General features: G+C 38.3%; 1 protein-coding gene across 1 annotated transcript; it reads left to right on the top strand.

Moving 5' to 3' along the window:
- The first annotated feature begins 13799 nt into the window (after nucleotides 1–13799).
- On the top strand, nucleotides 13800–21529 carry LOC109162820 (LON peptidase N-terminal domain and RING finger protein 1-like). The gene is made up of 18 exons (XM_019311512.1): nucleotides 13800–14060; nucleotides 14178–14279; nucleotides 14918–15000; nucleotides 15131–15215; nucleotides 15305–15391; nucleotides 15802–15863; nucleotides 15953–16128; nucleotides 16386–16446; nucleotides 16555–16732; nucleotides 17282–17320; nucleotides 17415–17476; nucleotides 17605–17641; nucleotides 18213–18262; nucleotides 18381–18450; nucleotides 18969–19044; nucleotides 19869–19948; nucleotides 20027–20095; nucleotides 21312–21529. The coding sequence occupies exons 1-18, from the start codon at nucleotides 13989–13991 to the stop codon at nucleotides 21369–21371; spliced, it is 1449 nt and encodes a 482-aa protein (XP_019167057.1). The 5' UTR covers nucleotides 13800–13988; the 3' UTR covers nucleotides 21372–21529.

Here is a 21529-nt window from a genome sequence, read left to right on the forward strand (position 1 = left end):
GATGCATGGACGAATGGAAGGAAGCTTTTGTATTAATTAAGCCTTGGAAGGCTTAATTAGTGAAATGGAGTTTAGCTCCTTTCGTGTGAGCTTTCGTGCTGCACCAATTTGGTGCTTCCAGCACGAATCAAATGCTATATGCATTGATTCGTGCTGCACCGTTTCGGTGCTTGCGGACCACTCGGGTGTGGTTTCCGGTCCCAATTCGTTAAACCTTCGGGTTTGTACGGACTTCTCGGTCACTCAGATATTTTGAAACGGGTCGTTATGGTCGGTACGAATTAATTGCGTATTAAGTTCGTGACCGTTGATATTATTTCGATAATAATTACGACCGTTTCAAACGTTATTATCCAATTATTAATTTGAATTTATGATTGGTTTAATGTGCCATTAGTGGGCTACTAATTCCTCATTTCCCTATAAAAACTAAGATGTTGGCAGAATGTTTTTGAAGCTCAAGGTTGAAACTCTCAAAATCTTTCTTTGTTTTCTCCCAACTCTCATTCCGTTTACAAAGAGAAAAGAAATTCTGCCAAACATATTCCGTAAAACATCGGAGTGCTCAACTTGTGTTCTAGTTCGCCGGGCTTTGGGTTGGAGTGCTCGAACGCCAAAGTCGTAGTCCGTTTTATCCTGGGAGACTGACGCCACAACGGTCCTACCACCCTCGGGAGGTGGCGAATCGGTTTTAAGGAGAGTGTGTGTACACACGACTCGGGCTCCCTCTACTTATTCTTGTTTCTTCGCGTTGGGTTAAAACTTCAGGTTAGAAACCCGTTCTTGCTTTTATTTTGTTCTTGGTTTCGGACCAAGTGGTGGGATTAATCTCGGATAGATTAAATCCCTGTACTAGTTTCGTACTAGTTGTGGTGGGATTAATTTCGTGGAAATTAAGTCCCGTGTACTAGTTTCGTACTAGTTGTGGTGGGATTATTTTGATAAAATAAATCCCTAGTTGGTTAATATATATACGAGGTATATATATGTAATTTTGGTTTCGTACCAAAATTGGTTGGAATTAATTTTGTACAAATTAAATTCCATCTTTCGGGATAAATATATATTTTATATATATTTTGTGTATCGATTTATTCACCAATTTCCAACAATCTTAAAACCGACTAATTTTTGGTGATTAAAGTCGATGGATTCCACGAGTGGTGGAACCGTGAATGTTGCTCGTGGTGCACATTCAATTGGTCGGATCGGCGACATAGTTGCACTTTCCGAAACCCTGGTGAACTTTGGTTCGGAGACCGGTGGTGGCATCCAAGGGTATATCCCTACGATGAAGGTACATGGGACGGTACCTTGTGGATTGGTCGAAAGACCGTGGAAATTCAAGATGTTGAATTTTGAAGGGTTGCAACTTAAAATGTTGTACAACCTAATGATTCTCGGCATGTCATGGTTCTTGACCGAGATGGTTCCTAGTGGAAAGGAACATGAGTCTAACGCTCAAACCGTTAGCATAGTGAGGATTTGGAAATATTTGGTTTTCCTATGCCTAAACTATGTTTTGAACGGTTTGTGGGACTCGTTTTGGGAATCTTTGGACCTAAAGTATAAGAGTGATGACGCTAAGGCAAAAATGTTTGTCGTTAGCCGATTACTTGAATACAAGATGGTGGATTCCGGGATCGTCCTAAGTCAAGTTGACGAAGGAACGATCGTGAGTGAAGCCTTTCAAGTGGAACCTAGTATCCATTTGTTGCTTTTGGGCAGAAAGGACTTCAAGAAGCAATTCTACGGAAAATGCTTCAATTGTGGCATTATGGGTCACAAGTGGACTGATTGTAAAGCACTTAAGAGGAAGAATGATTATTCGGAATCTAACGTGGTGCGGCTCAATCAGAATGAGTCCGAAATCATCCTCTCGGCAATGGTGACCGAGGTAAACCTGGTTGGTTCGAACCAAATGGAATGGTTCATTGATACGGGTGCGACCCGACATATGTGTTCCAACCGTAAGTTGTTTACTACCTTCAAGACGACTAATTGTGGGAAGGTATGGATGGGAAACTCTGCTCAGTCTACTGTGGTAGGCATGGGCAAAGTAATTCTCAGAATGACCTCTGGGAAAGAGCTGACTCTGAACAACGTCGTGTACGTACCGGAGCTACGAAAGAACTTAGTTTCTGGTTCATTGTTGAACAAGAATGGCTTCCGGTTAGTGTTTGAGTCAGATAAAGTTGTTTTGTTGAAATCAGGAATGTACGTAGGCAAGGGTTATGTGCTAGATGGGCTTTTTAAGCTTGATGCAATAACCGCGATTAATAAAAGTGTTATTAATTCAGCCTACTTACTTGAGTCTTCGTGTTTGTGGCACGGTAAACTGGGTCATGTTAATTTTAATTCTATACGTAGATTAATTAACTTGGACCATATTCCTGCATTTCAAGTTGATAAGCACAAATGTGAGATTTGTGTTGAGGCAAAACAAACGAAAATTCCTTTTAAATCGATTGAAAGGAAAACGGAACCACTTGAGTTGGTTCATAGCGATGAATGTGATTTTAGATCAATACAATCGCGCGGTGGTAATAAATATTTTATCACGTTTATCGATGATAGCACACGATACTGCTATGTGTATTTGCTTAAGAGCAAAGACGAGGCCGTCGATAAATTCATTCTTTATAAGAATTGTTGAAACCCTAGGCCCGTTACAGTGGGCCCATTAGGTTATAGCTAGTTTTTCAGTATAAATTATTGTAATCTGTACAGTTCTACGTTGAGAAATAGATGAAACCCTTCACACTTTCACATGGTATCAGAGCCTAAACCCTAGATAGTTTTTCCCCTCTCTTCCCCGCCGCCGCGCCGCCGCCGCCACCGGAGTTTCACTGCCGCCGCGACTGGTCTTCTCTCTCCGACCTCTGCCTGGTGGTTCTTCTCCCAAACCGAGACCACAGGCCTCACCGGAGCTCCGTCGCGAGTCTGTGCCCAGAGTCCGGTCGCCATCCGCCGCCGCACGCGCCGTCGCCGTCGCCGGGAACCGCCTCTGTTTTCCGGCCATAACTCTCTCCTCCGATCTCCGATCGAGACGCCGTCACCACCATTGGACTCGTCTCGACGAGACGCTTCCGAGAGTGTTGACCGTTTTCCTCGCCACCGCCCGCCGCCGCCGTTCTCCGGCCACCGCCGCCGCCGGTCACCGCCGGTCAAAGAGAAACAGACAGTGTGTTTTTTCTTTGTGGGTAATCTCTATGGCTTCCTTTACCTCTTATCCCACCATTACTATGGACAAATTGGTTGGGAGTGAAAACTACACTTCGTGGGCCGCTTCTGTGACACTCTGGTTCAAAGGCCAGGGGATGTCTGATCATCTAACCAAAAAGGTTGGGGAAATTGAAGAGTCGAAGAAATCAGATTGGGAGAAGTCAGACGCGTTATTGTGCAATATGTTGTGGCAATCCATTGACCCTAAATTATATCTTATTTACAAGTCTTATGACACTTGTTATGATGTGTGGAATAAAGCTAAGTCATTGTATACTAATGATATCCAAAGGCTATATTCCCTTGTATCTAATATGCTTAATTTCCGTTCCACTGCTGATATGAGTACACAGGATTTCTTGGGTCGGATGGAAGCTTTACAGCAGGAGTATCATAATTTACTTCCATATCAGGAGACGTCAGAAAGTCATATGAAGCAGTATGATAAGTTCTTTATGGTGATGACCTTGGCTACCCTTCGGCCTGACCAGGTTCACATTCGTGATCAGATTTTATCCAGTCCTAGTGTGCCTACCTACACTGACGCTGCTGCCAGACTGCTTCGTATTGCCTCAACTCCCTCAGTTGAACCTATTGGAGAGTCATCAGTTCTAGCTACTCGGGCTGTGGATAGAGGACCTTCTGGACCATCTAGTGGTGGTGGTGGTCGTCGTGGCAAACGTCCTCGGTGTGAATACTGCCACAAAGATGGTCATACCAAAGATCGTTGTTGGAAGTTACATGGTCGGCCTCCCCGTTCTGTTAATCTAGCCCAGGCTGCTGCATCCGAGAGTCAGACTCATGAGCCAACCTCTACCCCAGTTGAGATGACCTCTAGGGAATATGAAGAGTATCTCCAACTTAAAGCAGCATCCCGCCTTGAATCTTCCACACCTAATGCTGGTACTTCCTCTTTGGTTTGTCTTTCACACGCCAATACTCCAAACTCTTGGATATTGGACTCAGGTGCTTCAGATCATATTTCTAGTAACCTTTCTCTTTTGCATAATGTGTCTAAGTCTAAGACTTTACCCATGGTCACCTTAGCTAATGGTCATCAAACACCAGCAATTGGTGTTGGTCAGGCTTCCCCTATATCGTCTTTTTCCTTGGAGTCTATTTTATATGTCCCTAACAGTCCCTTCAACCTTATCTCTGTGAGTAAAATTACCCGTACTCTCAATTGTTCCATAACCTTTTGTGCTGATTCGGTTGTTGTGCAGGATCGCAGTACGGGGAGGGTGATTGGCACCGGCAATGAGTCACAGGGCCTCTATTACATGCGGGGTGGTGATGTTGCTGCTTCTGCCTCTACAGAGTCTCCTTTACTTATTCATAGTCGTTTGGGTCATCCTAGTCTCTCTAAACTAAAACGGATGGTCCCAGGTCTGTCTGTTGAGTCTTTTGATTGTGAGTCGTGTCATCTTGGAAAGCAATCACGTCAGTCTTTTCCGAGAAGAGTCAATAATCGGGCTGCGTCCCTCTTTGATTTAGTTCATTCAAATATATGGGGTCCTTGTCGTGTCAACTCTATTTTGGGTTTTCGTTATTTCGTAACCTTTATTGATGATTATTCAAGGTGCACTTGGGTTTTCCTTATGAAAGATCGTTCTGAATTGTTTCAGATTTTTCAAACTTTTTGTGCTGAAATACAAACTCAATTTGGCAAACTCATTCGTGTTTTGCGTAGTGATAATGCTAAAGAATATCTCTCTCATCCTTTTCAGTCATATATGACATCTCGTGGTATATTGCATCAAAGGTCATGTGTTTACACACCTCAGCAGAATGGGGTGGCTGAGCGTAAGAATAGACATCTAGTAGAAATTTCCCGTACTATGTTGTTACACTCCCATGTTCATTCTCAATTCTGGGCTGATGCTATCCTTACTGCTTGTTACCTGATCAATCGCATGCCATCTTCTGCTCTTAACAATGACACCCCATATTCCATTGTGTGTCCTTCTGTTGATCCTTTCCCTATTCAACCTCGTGTTTTGGGTGTGTTTGTTTTGTTCATGACATGACTCCAGGTCGATCCAAATTAGATCCTAAAGCAGTCAAGTGTGTCTTTTTGGGTTATTCCCGTGTCCAAAAGGGTTATAGGTGTTATTCTCCAGCACTAAAGCGTCACTTTGTATACGCAGATGTCACCTTTATTGAGTCCACACCATTTTTCCAGTCCTCATCAGGAGACACGATCCCTGTCTCTGAGGTGCTCCCCATACCTTATCTTGGTCCACTTCCTCTTGTCCAGTCCACTGTTCCTCCAGCTCAACCGACTCCTCTTAACCCGCCCCTTCAGGTTTATCACCGGCGTCCTCGCCCTGCAGTTCCTGAGGTCCCTAGTGACTTGCCAGTACTGTTCGATCCTCCGGCTGCGGTTCCACCACTTCCACTGCAATCTGACACTGATCTCACTGAGGCACCTATTGCTGTTCGAAAAGGTACACGTTCTACTCGTAACCCCCATCCTATATATACCTTTCTGAGTTATCACCGTGTCTCGTCCCCTTACTTTGCATTTCTTTCTCACCTATCTTCTGTGTCTATACCCAAATCCACTCGTGAGGCTCTCTCGGATCCAGGTTGGCGTCAAGCCATGTTAACAGAAATGGAGGCCCTCCAGTCTAGTGGCACGTGGGAGTTGGTTCCTCTTCCTCCTGGTAAAACTGTGGTTGGTTGTAGATGGATTTATACGGTGAAAGTGGGCCCTGATGGCGCAATTGATCGTCTTAAGGCTCGTCTGGTGGCAAAAGGCTATACTCAGATTTTTGGTTTGGATTATACTGATACTTTTTCCCCGGTTGCTAAAATTGCTTCAGTTCGTTTACTTTTGTCTTTGGCAGCCATTCATCATTGGGACTTACACCAGCTGGATATCAAGAATGCCTTTCTTCATGGTGATCTTCACGAGGAGGTTTATATGGAGCAACCACCTGGGTTTGTTGCTTAGGGGGAGTCTGGTATGGTATGTAAACTTCGCCGTTCTTTATATGGTTTAAAGCAATCTCCACGAGCTTGGTTTGGAAGGTTTAGTTCTGTGGTGTGTGAGTTTGGTATGACAAGAAGTGCAGTTGATCATTCTGTTTTCTATCGTCATTCTAATGAGAAATGCATATACCTTGTAGTATATGTGGATGACATTGTTATTACAGGGAGTGATCAAGAGGGCATATTTCAGTTGAAGGAGTATCTCTTTAGTCGGTTCCAGACTAAGGATTTGGGTAAGCTAAAATACTTTCTTGAAATTGAAGTGGCTCAATCTAGCAGTGGTGTTGTTATTTCTCAAAGGAAGTATGCCTTGGATATCTTAGAAGAAACTGGCATGCTGGACAGTAGACCGGTTGATAATCCAATGGATCCGAATGTTAAACTCCTACCAGGACAGGGGGAGCCATTGCCTGACCGAGAGCGATATAGGAGATTGATTGGAAAACTGAATTATCTCACGATCACACGACCGGATATCTCCTTCGCAGTTAGTGTGTTGAGTCAGTTTCTTGAGACACCTTGTGATTCTCATTGGGGTGCTGCTGTTCGTGCTCTAAGGTATATCAAGAGAGCACCAGGACAAGGCTTAGTATACGAAGATAGAGGACATTCACAAGTTGTTGGGTATTGTGATGCAGATTGGGCTGGTTGCCCGTTTGACAGACGCTCTACTTCAGGTTATTGTATTCTCATTGGAGGTAATCTCATATCTTGGAAAAGTAAGAAGCAGGATGTGGTTGCTAGGTCCAGTGCTGAAGCAGAATATCGAGCCATGGCGCTTGCCACATGTGAGCTTATGTGGCTTAAACACCTACTACAAGAATTGCAATGTGGCAATGTTGCCCAAATGACGTTGATATGTGACAATCAAGCAGCTCTACACATCGCGTCAAATCCTGTTTATCATGAGAGGACTAAACACATTGAGGTTGACTGTCACTTCATTAGAGAGAAGATTGTGTCAGGGTGTATTAAAACTAGCTTTGTTAATTCTGCAGATCAGTTAGCTGATATCTTGACGAAATCCCTTAGAGCTCCTAGAGTTGAATATATTTGTAACAAGCTGGGAGCTTATGATCTATACTCTCCAGCTTGAGGGGGAGTGTTGAAACCCTAGGCCCGTTACAGTGGGCCCATTAGGTTATAGCTAGTTTTTCAGTATAAATTATTGTAATCTGTACAGTTCTACGTTGAGAAATAGATGAAACCTTTCACACTTTCACAAGAATGAAGTGGAAAACCAACTTAATCGGAGGATTAAGAAGGTTAGAAGCGATCGAGGTGGTGAGTACGAAGCACCTATTGGTGACTTTTGTGCAAGTGTAGGTATCATACACGAGCGTACGGCACCTTACGCACCTCAATCGAACGGTGTTGCCGAACGGAAAAATCGCACATTGAAAGAGATGATGAATGCGATGTTGATAAGTTCGGGCCTACCTCAAAGTATGTGGGGTGATGCGATTTTGACAAGTAACTACCTTTTAAATAAGGTTCCTCGCAAGAAGCTCGATAAGACTCCTTATGAGCTGTGGAACGGTAGGAAACCTTCCTACCAGTACCTGAAAGTGTGGGGGTGTCTTGCCAAAGTTTTGGTGCCAACACCTAAGAAAATAAAGATAGGTCCTAAGACGGTGGACTGTATCTTTATTGGCTATGCACATAACAGTAGTGCGTATCGGTTCTTAGTACACGAGTCCCATAATCCGGACGTACATAAGAACACGATAATTGAATCAAGGAATGCATCGTTCTTTGAAGATGTATTTCCGTGTAGGTCCAGTGAGGGACCTAGTACGTCGAAACGAGCATTCGACGAGGCTGTGGATAACGGCAGTGGAGGGTCTGAAATAGAACCCGAGCTCGAAGCTAGACGTAGCAAGCGAGTTAGGATTGAAAAATCCTTTGGTCCAGATTTTCTGACGTACATGTTAGAATGTGATACGCATATTCTAACTTGTTTACTAGAAAATGAACCGGATTTTCTGACATGTTTGTTAGAAAACGAGCCTCAAACGTATGTAGAAGCTGTGACTTCTACGGAAGGACCAATGTGGAAAGAGGCTATAAAGAGTGAAGTGGATTCTATCCTACAGAATCACACTTGGGAACTGGTTGATCTTCCTCCGGGTAGTAAGCCCTTGGGATCCAAGTGGGTCTTTAGACGGAAGTTGAAACCTGATGGTTCCATTGAGAAGTATAAGGCTAGGCTTGTAATTAAGGGTTACAGGTAACGCGAGGGCCTTGATTACTTCGACACGTATTCTCCCGTAATGAGAATAAATTCCATAAGGATGATACTTGCCATAGCCGCACTGCGGAATTTGGAAGTACATCAAATGGATGTGAAAACAGCTTTCTTGAATGGCGAGTTAGATGAAGAAATCTATATGGAACAACCTGAGGGTTTTGCGGTTCCAGGCCAAGAAAAGAAAGTCTGTAAATTGGTTAAATCGTTATATGGTTTAAAACAAGCACCTAAGCAGTGGCACGAGAAGTTTGACCATGCGATGTTAACCAATGGGTTCAATATAAACGAAAGTGACAAGTGTGTCTACGTTAAGGAAATGATAGACGGTTATGTCATTCTTTGTTTATATGTGGATGATATACTCATCGTGGGTAGTAACGATCGAATGATCAAATCTACCAAGGACATGTTAAATTCGAGATTTGACATGAAGGATATGGGTTTGGCAGATTTAATCCTTGGGGTTAGAATCGTGAGAAGACCTGATGGTCTCGTGTTAAGCCAATCTCATTATGTTGATAAAATCCTTGCAAAGTTTAACAAGGATGATTATCAAGTGGCTAGGACTCCTTTAGATACTAACGTTCATCTGTCCAAAAATCGCGGAAAGTGTATCTCTCAAGTAGAATACGCTAGGATTATTGGAAGTTTGATGTATCTAATGAGTTGTACCAGGCCTGATATTGCCTTTGCGGTTAGCAAACTCAGTAGATATACGAGTAACCCCAGTGATGCGCACTGGAAGGCAATAGTGAGAGTTATGAGATACTTGAGGTATACTCGTGACTGGGGACTGCACTATACGCGATATCCTGCTGTACTTGAAGGGTATAACGACGCTAACTGGATATCGGATATGAAGGACTCTAAGTCCACGAGTGGCTACGTGTTTACGTTAGCCGGTGCAGCCGTTTCTTGGAAATCCTCGAAACAAACCTTGATAGCTAGATCCACGATGGAATCTGAGCTGATAGCCTTAGACAAATGTTGTGAAGAGGCTGAATGGCTACGCCATTTTGTGGAGGATATTCCTTGTTGGGATAGACCTGTACCTCCAATTAGTGTGCATTGTGATAATCAAGCAACAATTGGGAGAGTACAAAGTCATATGTATAATGGTAAGTCTAGACATGTACGTCGAAGACATAATACCATTAAACAACTACTCACAACGGGTGTTGTCTCGGTTGACTATGTGAAGTCAAAGGACAATATAGCGGATCCGCTAACCAAAGGGTTGAGCAAAGATGTTGTTGAGAAGTTGGCACGAGGAATGGGTTTGAAGCCCTTGGAATAAAAGTTCTATAGTGGACACCCAACCTAGCTGGCACCTAGGTTCAATGGGACAACTAAATTATGGAACGAAGCGTGTCACTGTGGGGGTCTCGGACTCCCTACCATTCCTCGTTAGAACAGTGACTCCCGCACGAGGCTAGCATGTTGATGCTTTAATGATTCGAATGTCGGTTGACATGTGTGAGTATGCGGGATACTCGATAAAGAATCACCTATGTTAGAGAGAAGTGGGGTCGCTTCAAAGGAGAATTGATGGGCTCAATTCTTTAGAAACTCTCGCAGAACCAGGAAAGTGACCCATGACCAAAACGGGCACACCCATGAGAACAGAACAAAGGTTGGAAGGTTCCTCTGTGGGATATGTCATCGTCTACACAAACGGCAGTTGGTTCAAAGACATCAAGTTCTACCATACAGCCAGTAGAGTAAACATATTTTCACAAGGCAAGGTTCAAAGGGTAACACCTACCTATGCTATGCAGGGATCGACCGTTGAGCACGTTCGTGTCGATTTTCCTCGTCCCGAAAATCAATTTTCATTCATGTGGGGGATTATTGGAATTTTTAGCTAAAAATGGCATTTTGAGTGATTATTTTGTGATACAAATATATGTGGGATCCACTTCCGATTTGGGTCGGGTCAAAGTGGATTCGGGTTCTTCGTAGTGAGACGAAGAATTTGATATAATGTACGCTCAAAATGGATAATAGGTGAATGAGAAATTGATTCTCAAAGTGAACCTATTTGAAAGAAGTCAAAAACTTAAGTTTAAATGCTAATTAGAAATCAGCATTTTAATAGCTTTCGTTGTATTGCACGAAAGTTGGTTGAAAGCTTAAGTGTAATTAAGCTTGAAAAGCTTAATTGAATTGGGATGCATTCGTGCTGTGATGATGCATGGACGAATGGAAGGAAGCTTTTGTATTAATTAAGCCTTGGAAGGCTTAATTAGTGAAATGGAGTTTAGCTCCTTTCGTGTGAGCTTTCGTGCTGCACCAATTTGGTGCTTCCAGCACGAATCAAATGCTATATGCATTGATTCGTGCTGCACCGTTTCGGTGCTTGCGGACCACTCGGGTGTGGTTTCCGGTCCCAATTCGTTAAACCTTCGGGTTTGTACGGACTTCTCGGTCACTCAGATATTTTGAAACGGGTCGTTATGGTCGGTACGAATTAATCGCGTATTAAGTTCGTGACCGTTGATATTATTTCGATAATAATTACGACCGTTTCAAACGTTATTATCCAATTATTAATTTGAATTTATGATTGGTTTAATGTGCCATTAGTGGGCTACTAATTCCTCATTTCCCTATAAAAACTAAGATGTTGGCAGAATGTTTTTGAAGCTCAAGGTTGAAACTCTCAAAATCTTTCTTTGTTTTCTCCCAACTCTCGTTCCGTTTACAAAGAGAAAAGAAATTCTGCCAAACATATTCCGTAAAACATCGGAGTGCTCAACTTGTGTTCTAGTTCGCCGGGCTTTGGGTTGGAGTGCTCGAACGCCAAAGTCGTAGTCCGTTTTATCCTGGGAGACTGACGCCACAACGGTCCTACCACCCTCGGGAGGTGGCGAATCGGTTTTAAGGAGAGTGTGTGTACACACGACTCGGGCTCCCTCTACTTCTTCTTGTTTCTTCGCGTTGGGTTAAAACTTCAGGTTAGAAACCCGTTCTTGCTTTTATTTTGTTCTTGGTTTCGGACCAAGAGGTGGGATTAATCTCGGATAGATTAAATCCCTGTACTAGTTTCGTACTAGTTGTGGTGGGATTAATTTCGTGAAAATTAAGTCCCGTGTACTAGTTTCGTACTAGTTGTGGTGGGATTATTTTGATAAAATAAATCCCTAGTTGGTTAATATATATACGAGGTATATATATGTAATTTTGGTTTCGTACCAAAATTGGTTGGAATTAATTTTGTACAAATTAAATTCCATCTTTCGGGATAAATATATATTTTATATATATTTTGTGTATCGATTTATTCACCAATTTCCAACAAAATATGTTATAAAAATCTACCTTATATGAGATTTATTCATATATAAAATTTTTGTTATTTAATAATTATTATGTGTGAATTCCTATGATAAAATTATGAACATAAATATATTTACAATTAAAATAATATTTAAGGTGTGTGATTATTACAAATCTTAAACTATATTAAAAATTTAGTACATAGTATTTAATATTACAAATTTTAAGAACTTAGTAAACTACAGTTGTAATTGAATTACAATTTTAGAGTCACACGGATCAAAATTGTTAGACCTTTGAGATTTCTAATTCTAGATGTAGCAACATACAATTGACCTTTAAAGACCAAACAATCACAATCTTAGTTCAAACATTATTTTTTCTTCCAAATACTATCGAATTAAGTGTGTAATCAATAAAAGATGAGAATTAATAATTTGAGAATATAATCTTAATGTTACTAAGCCTACTTCACGTCAATTAAGTTGGAGAGTGTTGTTGGATAGTATCCGATGAATCCACGAATAACACATCTTTGTCTCCGTAATCCTCGATATGCACATCAACAATCTTAAATATTAGGCCGCCTAGTTATGCTATATATTAATTTCAAACTTATGGACTTTGGGGTAGCACGTGTGGTGTGCATGAATGCTTCTTAAAGCCATATGGTCTTGTGAAAATTAAATATTGTTAACATCAACATTTAACCATTAATATAAACATTTAATTTTCACAAGACCATATGACTTTATTATAATTAAGATTTTTTTTTATATACTCTCACTTGATTTTTTTAAATATAATTAATACTTTAACATTAAGTATTAATGTTGGACATATACTTTCACACATTGCGCATATAAAATACTAGTAACACAAAGAATAACCAACCGTGACAACACCCAATCATTATTGCGTGGACCATAGTTCACACAGCTGTGTGGACCATGATCGAAAAACACATAAAACACATTATTCTAACACATAAAGTACATTATTCTAACTCATAACGTACATTATTTTACCCCAAAAATTTCATTATTCTAACACAATGCATTATACATTATTCTAACTCATAAAATACATTATCTTACTATAGAAATTTCATTATTCTAACACATAAAGTACATTATTCTAATTCATAAAATATACAAAGTATTATTTATTCTAAAATGTTCATTATTCTAACACATGCACAGAGTAAGAATATTTTGGAATAAGGGTCAAATAGGCCATCGAACTGCACACAATAATGCAATTAGGCCACTGAACTAAAAAAACAACAATTAGGCCACTAAACTAAGCAATTTCATTCAATTATTCTAATTTACAGGTTTTGTAGGTTACTAACAGGTCACCCAAACAATTTAAAATATTTTTTAAAAAATTATTATTTAAAAATAATAAATTAAAATTAAAAAAAAAAACATTAACCATCCCCGCCGAAGACGAGTTTCTTGTCTCCGGCCATGGACGAAGAAAGTTTCTTCGTCTCCATGGCCGGAGACGAAGAGACTCTCCGTCTCCGGCCATGGAGACGAAGAAGGTTCTTCGTCTCCGGCAGAGACGAGTTTTTTTTTTTTTTTTCAATTTATTATTTTTAAATAATATTTTTTAAAAAAATTTTTTAAATTGTTTGAGTGACCTGTTAGTAACCTACAAAACCTGTAAATTAGAATAATTGAATGAAATTGTTTAGTTTAGTGGCCTAATTGTTGTTTTTTTGGTTCAGTGGCCTAATTGCATTATTGGGTGCAGTTCAATAGCCTATTTGACTCTTATTCCAAATATTTTTTGTTATCATCAAAGCTACGTCGTTTTGTACCGTAATTCACACCCTAATTTGCCGGCAGCACCCAAACCGGGCGTTGACATCAGATGACGCTCTCGGCTCTCTTGGCCTATTACCATAATCAATTATTTTAACTCCCAGTCTCACACTCCCACCTTACTTTTGCTATAAATTTTGGGGGGCTTGTGAGAACAAAATACTTATCTAGATATAGATATAGGAGAGAGAAAGAAATGATCATATATATATATATATATAGAGACTACGTAAACGAATACGATCCATGTGTGGCACGAAGGATACAGGGGAGAACACGATACATCACGCGTTCGAACGGTGCCGTTTTGTTTCGACTCCCTCCGCTTGAACTTCATCAGATATATATACACTGTTCGTCCTCTTCTATCTCAAACTGTTTGGACTGGTAGGCAGTAATCGGCGAGAATGTCGGCCAGAGTTTTGTCGTTGCCGGAGTTTGGTTTGGAAGGGGTTGACGACGTCGAGGACATTCCATCGGTGATTATTATTATTATTATTTATTTATTTATTTTTAAATTTTCATGATAATGATGGTTTTCTGCTTACTGAAAGCTTGGAAAATGGAGGTTTGAGATTTAACTTACATGAATGCAGGCGAGTGAAGGAGATCCTTCGATGTCATTTGAGCGGTTCAGTCATCTCCAGGATCTTGTGCGGATGGGGAATAATGCCTTCCGGGACAATAGATTGGATGAGGTGGATTTATTTCCTAGTCGTTTAGTCTTACTCAACTGCTTTACAGAATCAATGCACTTCTGATGATTAGTATTTTTAGTTTTTACATGTTTTTTAATTATTATAATTATAATATGAATAAAAAAGCTTTATTGTTAGTTCAATTCCTTTGTAACTTGAATATGATTGATTGCGCACAACTTTGACATTGACCTATATTTGTCTTTGAGTATATTGAGTTCTAAGTAATTGTTAAGTAGTACAATATTGGTTGGGTGTCAGTTCTAGTGTTATCTGGAGTGTAGTGATTTTCCTTGTTTATTAAAAAATGTAGATATTCCCAAAGCCCTCTAAATTTAGGGATATAAATTAGCCTAGGAATTGGATGGATTCTTAAGGGTGGAATTCTATCCTGATTGCAAAGTGGGTAAAGATGGTTGGTAGGTGAGGTCTATGTTTATGGGCATGATTATCTGGATGTTATTCTGCCGCACTTATTTTTCTATCTCAAAATGTTTATCAGCTCCATGGTCTTTGCCAGTTGAAGCCAAAAATGATCTTTCACATGATGTTTCATGCAACAAGACATGTCCTGTTGTTTTAAATTGAACTAACTTCATCTGGATCTACTTTTCTGACTGACATTTCTCTTTGACCAGGCTATCAATTTTTACACCAAAGCTAGCAATGTAAAACCAAATGATGCTACCATCCTTGGCAACAGATGTGCGTCATACCTTAGGTAATTTCCTACCTATTTTTGAATTGTTACTGTCAGCTCTCTCACTTGACTGTTGAGCGTGGTGATGGGTTTCAGTTAATATGAGGAGTGAACTTAATTTTTACTATGCCATCATCTAATTTTATTCCAGGTTTAGCCTGTTTCTGAAAAATAGATCTTCATCAGATTCAGAAACTAGGCCACTGAGTGGGCTGGATCCAACAACCCATGCTGGGGTGTGCCCTCTTATTCTTCCTGGTTAATAGCATCGCTCATCCTCAAGGTCTTGCAGACAATGTTTTTAAATTTTTACCTTGAATTGCAGCTTGCATTGAAGGATGCTGAGAAGGTGGTGAGCTTGCGAAGCAGTTCAGTAAAATCATACATTTTGAAGGCAAATGCACTTGTTATGGTAAGGATATGATTATAATTCAAAAAATATCATTTGACCAAACAGTCTTGCACTTAGAGCATGCATGATATGAGGTGATTTAGGATTGAAGTGGTTGAAAATTTACTTCTTCACTTGACAAACTCACTTTCTATTTGATTTATCTGGCATCTTGTGCTAGATTTTAATTGGTTTGATATTGATGATGTTGTTATCTTATACTATTTGAATGAGTATGTATGTCTATTGGGTAGACACTCATATATGCAACGGCATTTATGTGTTTTACTGTTGCATTCATCTTCACTAACTTTTCAGTATTTAGTTGGAAGACAATGCACAATTTACTGTTTGTTTTTCTTCTTTTATTTGAATATTTACAAATTGATAATTCGTTCAAATGCTCACATTCATGTTAATATGAATGGCAGTTAGAAAAATATGAACTTGCTCAAGATGTTATTTATTCAGGCCTTCATATTGACCCCCTAAGGTAGTGTTGCAAATAAAGCAATGTTTTTAACTTGTTTTCTTTCTAGTTCTTTACAACTGAACTTCTCAAATGTTATTTTCTGATTGCAGCTTTCCTCTACAAAATTTAGCAAGATTTATCAATGAAGGAAGGAGAATCCATGGAAAACCACAGCGCAGTGATGATTTTGATTGCACTCTTTGTTTAAAATTATTATATGAACCAATTACGACTCCATGTGGGCATTCTTTTTGCCGCTCTTGTCTTTTTCAATCGATGGATCGATGTAATTATAAACTCATTGCTCCTTATCACTTCTTCAAGTTCAGTTAATTAATTAATTAATTAATTTTTGTCTCCATCCCTTGTATCTCTCTCTCTCTCTCTCTCTCTCTATATATATATATATATATATATATATATATATATATATAAGCTGCATATGTGATATGCCTGAGTGTTTGTACATATATAATTCTTAGTGTTTCTCCATTTGTATTTCTTTCTGTCTTCTATTCTTTTTGACATTAATGAAAATTTTAGGTAACAGATGTCCATTGTGCCGGACGGTTCTATTTCTTAGTACCAGATCTTGTGCTATCAGGTGAGTGCCTTGGAAACAATGAAACATGCTTTTAATGGGTTGATGAACCTACAGAAAACTGTCTTTCTTCGTTGGTGTTGTTGCATTAACTGTTCTTGCCTTTTGCAGTGTGACATTGAATAACATCATTCAGAAGAATTTTCCTGAGGAGTATGCTGAAAGGAAAACTGAGAATGATTGCTTGATTAACCTTGGTGTTGATTTGCTGCCTCTTTTTGTAATGGATGTTATTCTACCATGTCAGAAGATTCAACTTAACATTTTTGAGCCTCGTTATAGGCTTATGGTGAGTTAATGTGATTTTAATTTTATATATATATATATATATATATATATATATATATATATATATATTTTTATGGTTGATGCAAACTTCTGGCATCTGTTTATTCTTCCTGATTTGACAACATTTCTGATCCCAGTTTGCATTTTAGTGGGTTGATCCGTTATGAAAAGCTATGAGAAAGAGTTATAGCATCTCAAATTAGTGATTTTCTAATGATCTCCATGCAGTTGGTTCTACGAAAGCATAAGCTGATTTGCAATTTGACTTGGACCATTCTTGTGATAAGTAAACTGATGCAACATTCTAAATATTTAGTGTTACATGAATTTATTGTCCACGCCAACAACTGAATGTGCCCGATTATTTATGTCTTTGCTGCAATTAGTTAATACGGCCTTAATCAGTGTGTTGATATGGCTAACAGTGATTTATGCATAACAATATTGATCTCATTACATTTCAAATGCTGTGGATTAGACCATCCTGCAGTTGATTGAGAAGTCCAAATAAATCTTCTATGCTTGATTTTCTTACACTGTTTTCTAATAGGTGAGGAGGATAATGGAAGGAAATCGTCGTATGGGAATGGTAGATTATATGTTTCAAGATTTCACCTTAAATATTTTAGTTGGTTGTTAAGTGCCATGCTAATTTGTGCTGAGACGTTACATTAATGATGTAGGCTATTGTTGATTCTGCAACAGGTTCTATAGCTGAATATGGTTGTGAAGTGGAGATAACAGAGTAGGTGTTTCACATGCTATTTTGTCTGAATATTTATGGTTCTAGACGACTAGACCAAACTACTTCTGTTATGCTATTCTTATCATTGGAGTTGATAACATGTTCTTCATTCTTCATTCTTCATGTAGCTGTGAGCCACTTCCGGATGGGCGATTCCTTCTAGAGGTGAATATGAATTCATTTTATGAAGCATGTTCTCTTTATAGTATTTCATATTTTAACCTAGTAATCACATTTTTTGTCTTTAGATTAAACTTTCTTTCTATTTTCTAGTCTGCTCATGGCTTTTATTTTAGTATATATATTGATTTAACACATTTTCAGTGTTAATTATTGTTTTGGAAACTAGTGTATTTTGGAGTCCTGTAATTTTCAGAAGATAGCTATCCATAATCAAGAAAGACTTGCAGAGTTGCAGGGTGGCTTTTGTAATTTACCTCATGAGTTATATTACTTCTTATCAAATAGATTAGGCAGGTATAATCAAGTATGATGTATGGGAAGCCCTCACTTTTGTATTTAGTTTATGTTAGTATTGGAGAGCCTTGGTGCTTACTTCTAGCTTTTTGTCCTTTTTAATAGACTGGTTCATATTCCTATTCATTAGCTTATTATTATGTCACGCTGATTAGCTAGGAATAAATAGCTAGTGCTGAAGCTTTCCTTTTGAACTGTTCCCTTTCACATTATTGCTGTTAAGTTTTCCTTTTATCAAATAACATGGTACTTAATGCAGGTTGAAAGTCGCCGAAGATGTCGTATTGTTCGAAACTGGGATCAAGATGGGTTAGTTAAATTAATTCGGAGTAGCTATTTAGTGCCTTTGAAAATTCTTTCTCTCTCGGATGGAATTCCATTCATGTGCTTCTTAAAATTTATCTTTTGGCTTTGTCTTGCCATGAAGGTATCGAGTTGCTGAAGTTGAATGGGTACATGATGTTTGTCCAGCCGAGGGAAGTAGAGAGAGACATGAAGTAAGTCATGCTCCAGTCTTGATTAAAGACATAAGATATGCAGGTTTTGGAAACTTTGTTCTGTTCTATTGAGAATTATGCACTACAAGATGCATGTTGTACTCTACTTTTTGCCCATTTTGGTTGCATAACTTGGATCATACATCTTTTACTTTTAAAATTCTCTTGTTGTACAAGTACAACTATGATGTTCTTTGTTAACTAAACGTTTATGTTCAAAAGTTACCATTCAATGCCTTGTAACTTGTAAGGAGTACAGGTTACTGCTCCGTATTTATTTCTTTGCTTTTAATATTATGATCATGAAGAGCTTCAAATGTAGAGAAAGAATATACTATAAGAGAAAAGAATTGTAAAAACTACCAGAATCCTCAGTCGTTAATGTCTCTTGGCCTCTGGTTGCTGTTGTTGACTTGAGTGTGTGAAAACCACCTTGATCAATATAATTTGTTCATTTAGTTGTATTTTTTAAAAAATTTTAATGGCTTATGTTTGGTGTCATTTCACTTGCTCAACAGTTACAAGAGATGATAAATAGGACAGCAGCCTATGCTCAAGAGTGGTTGCACACTGCACAGCGAGCAGCTCGAGGAGGTAATCATTGACAAGTGTGCATAAACATTTTTTTAGTATTCCCTCAGTGATTCTTGCCATTTTCTGGTATCAATTGGATCCTTTGGCTTTTAGCCCATTTTATGTTGATGTGGCGTGGTTCATTTGAAAAAGTTCTTCTCAAAGTTGCTGTCTCTCATACCTTCTGCTATATGGAGTTAATAATTTTGTCCAATTATTCTTTAGACAATTCTACTTGGATTTCATTTCAATATGGGTGAAAAAAATGCACCAATATTAAATACTTTTAGTGCTTGTTTGCACGTAGCTTGACTCTTATTTAATCCAAGAAGTCATATGTTGGGATAAACAATGTTTTGGTGCAAAGTCCTTTTTGTTGGAGTAGATAAGAGACAATTTACCTTTAAACTTGTATTTTTTTTGGAGAGATACAGACTTTTGAATGAAAATTTTATATTTCAAAATTTGCTTATTCATTCTAAATGTTTTTTAAAAAGAAGTATATACTGACAGCTCCTTTTGTAAGTTTGTCTTAGTATGGATTGTTTTTGCCCCTTATTTGTTTTGGCCAAATGAACACTTAGTTATCTTTTGGATAATATTTATTTTTAGTTATTATCAATTTTTCTGATAAAGGAAAATTATCACTATTTCTCTCTTATTTTATTATATATCCTCACTCGTATTTTCCCAAGCATCATACTTCCAAACATATCACTTTTGGATTTTTGGTTAATGTTGATAAAATTTACATGCGGAGTTTGGGTAGACTTTACTGTCCAGGAGTTGATATGTTTCTTACTCTTATGTTCTAATAATATATATATACATATATTTCCTTACAGATCGTGCACGGGTTGCTGAACTCCATAGAGCAGAAGGATTGATGCCCTCAACACAGGATCCTGAGCATTTTAGTTTCTGGGTATAAACCTTAAATCCCTTTCATGTTGAGCAAGAGAGCAACAAAAACTAATAGCCTCGCCTTTTTGCCTAAATACAGCTATGTACATTGACGAATAGGAGGCCACCTGAAAGATTAGAGCTCCTTAAGTTACGAGATACAGACGAGGTATTCTTCACCTGAATTCATTGGCTTTTCATCAATTTAACTGGCTGATAACTTTTTGAGTTCTTTCACAATCTCTTTAAGGTGAACCCCTTCTATAACGGGTTGTTACTGAAAATAAAGATAAAGATATTGAATAATGAACAATTTGTTCGTACTTTTAGTGTACAACATAATTAGTGCCATGAGTTATTGATACACGGGGGATAAAGTTGTTTTTATTTATTTATTTCCAGAATGAAAGCAATAAATATAGTTAAATCTTTGTTTTTAGCATTGAGCATTTGAAATAATATATCTATACGCATAACATTAGTATTAGGAGCATCTACATCATAGGAAAAATGGGGAGAATTCACTACTTTTGAGGCCAAAACGTCAATGGTGGCAGAGAGAGAACCAAGAGAGAGAAGGGGTGAGGAGCATCCGCAAAGGTTGTGATATTACTCTGTCCAAGAAAAAGGAATTAATGATGAAAGAGAAAGAATCAATAGAGAAAATGAATTACTCTGACATGCTTATTTTTTATATATATATTTTTTAAAAAAATCAGTTTTGATTTTTTTTCCTCCCTTCCCACATTATTCTCTTTCCTACTCACTCTTACATTCTCCCCCTAATATTCCAACTGAAGAGCATCCTTATCGGTTGGAGATATTAGGGGGAGAATGTAAGAGTGAGTAGGAAAAAGAATAATGTGGGAGGAGAGGAAAAAGAATCAAAACTGATTTAAAAAAAAAAAAAAAAAATATATATATATATATATATATATATATATATATATATATATATATATATAATAAGCATGTCTTTTCTCTATTGGTTTTCTCTCTTCCATCATTAATTCCTTTTTCTTGGGCAGAGTAATATCTCAACCTTTGCACAGATGGTGACAGAGTAATATCTCTCTCTTGGTTCTCTCTCTGTCACCATGGCGTTTTGGCCTCAAAAGTAGTGAATTCTCTCCCATTTCTCCTCTGATGTAGATGCTTAAGGATGCTCTTACTAAAATTCTAGTGATTCTTTCGAGAAAATTGTATAGGTGTTGAATGTGAAGCATTATTTTTGTTTCCTTTCAATTTTTGAGCTTATGTACTTCCCAACCTGGTACCCTAGAATGAATTATTGAATTCTCTGGCAATTTGGTTCTGTTCTGTTTTTGCACTTATTATTGTAAAAAAAAATGTTAATTATCAATTATTCTTGATTTCTTTTGCAGAGGATAAGGCGTGCCTTAATTTATATGAAGGAAGATGGTCAAGGCTGTGTTGTGCAATAATTTTTGTTTCAATGTCTCTCTGTCCTTAATAGTCCCTTGAATTACGAAGTACTATTTTTTTTAAATATAAATTTATTTTGGCAGAAAAAATAATAATTAAGGGATTGTATTTTGGTAGTGAAAATATAATTGGACACTTTAAATAAACAGTAGTCCAA

Source organism: Ipomoea nil, unplaced genomic scaffold, assembly GCF_001879475.1.
Source record: "Ipomoea nil cultivar Tokyo-kokei standard unplaced genomic scaffold, Asagao_1.1 scaffold2957, whole genome shotgun sequence".
In the NCBI taxonomy this organism is placed as follows: Eukaryota; Viridiplantae; Streptophyta; class Magnoliopsida; order Solanales; family Convolvulaceae; genus Ipomoea; species Ipomoea nil.